At 28.7% G+C, this 589-nt stretch overlaps 1 protein-coding gene across 1 annotated transcript in view; it reads left to right on the top strand.

Moving 5' to 3' along the window:
- Nucleotides 1–156, top strand: part of EMH_0040840 (uncharacterized protein) — a gene marked incomplete at both ends in the record, with an annotated part of 4,166 nt that extends 4,010 nt beyond the window's left edge. Inside the window, one exon of the mRNA XM_013495556.1 lies at nt 127–156. Within this exon, the coding sequence (XP_013351010.1) occupies nt 127–156 (30 nt within the window). The remainder of the gene's footprint in view (nt 1–126) is intronic.
- Nucleotides 157–589: the final 433 nt, after the last annotated feature.

The raw sequence follows: 589 nt of genomic DNA, 5'->3' as shown, positions 1-589 counted from the left end.
ATACGAAGATGCAGTATTGTTGTTATTTATATAGTAACTGTTGCTTTATGGTTTATATTTTTTTCTCTTCACCGCTGCCTCTGTCTATTTTATTTATTTTTATTTTTGTTTTTTTTTTTTTTAAAGGGCAACGAAGCTGCAGCAGAAGATAGCTAGAAAGCTGCTGCTGCTGCTGCAGGCGCAGCAGGAGGAGCGGCAGCAGTTGCAGCGGGCGTATGAGGAGGTGAGAGGCATCTATGTAAAGAGAAAAAAATAAAAAAAATAATTTTATAGAGAAAAAGATAAAAAAAATAATTTTATAGAGAAAAAAATAAATAAAAAGATGAAATATATTATTAAACATATTATAATAATATTATTTTTAATTTATTTTTTTTGTTTTTGTAGGAAAAAAAAAAAATACTAGCGCGAGTAGAGACGCAGATAAAAGCAGCAGAGGATATTCCCTCTCTTAATATACTTCCTCCTACTTCGCTGGATAAGAAGACAACGAAAGAGATTAAAGAAGTAATGATTCTTTTTTATTTATTTTATTTTTTTGTTTTTTATTTTGTTTGTTTGTTTTTTACTCTGTTTGTTTGTTGTTTAT

This window comes from Eimeria mitis, genomic scaffold (genome assembly GCF_000499745.2).
Source record: "Eimeria mitis Houghton genomic scaffold, Emh_scaff1631, whole genome shotgun sequence".
In the NCBI taxonomy this organism is placed as follows: domain Eukaryota; phylum Apicomplexa; class Conoidasida; order Eucoccidiorida; family Eimeriidae; genus Eimeria; species Eimeria mitis.
Note: the sequence above shows the minus strand (reverse complement) of the source record. Positions and strands in the feature narration are given on the sequence as shown.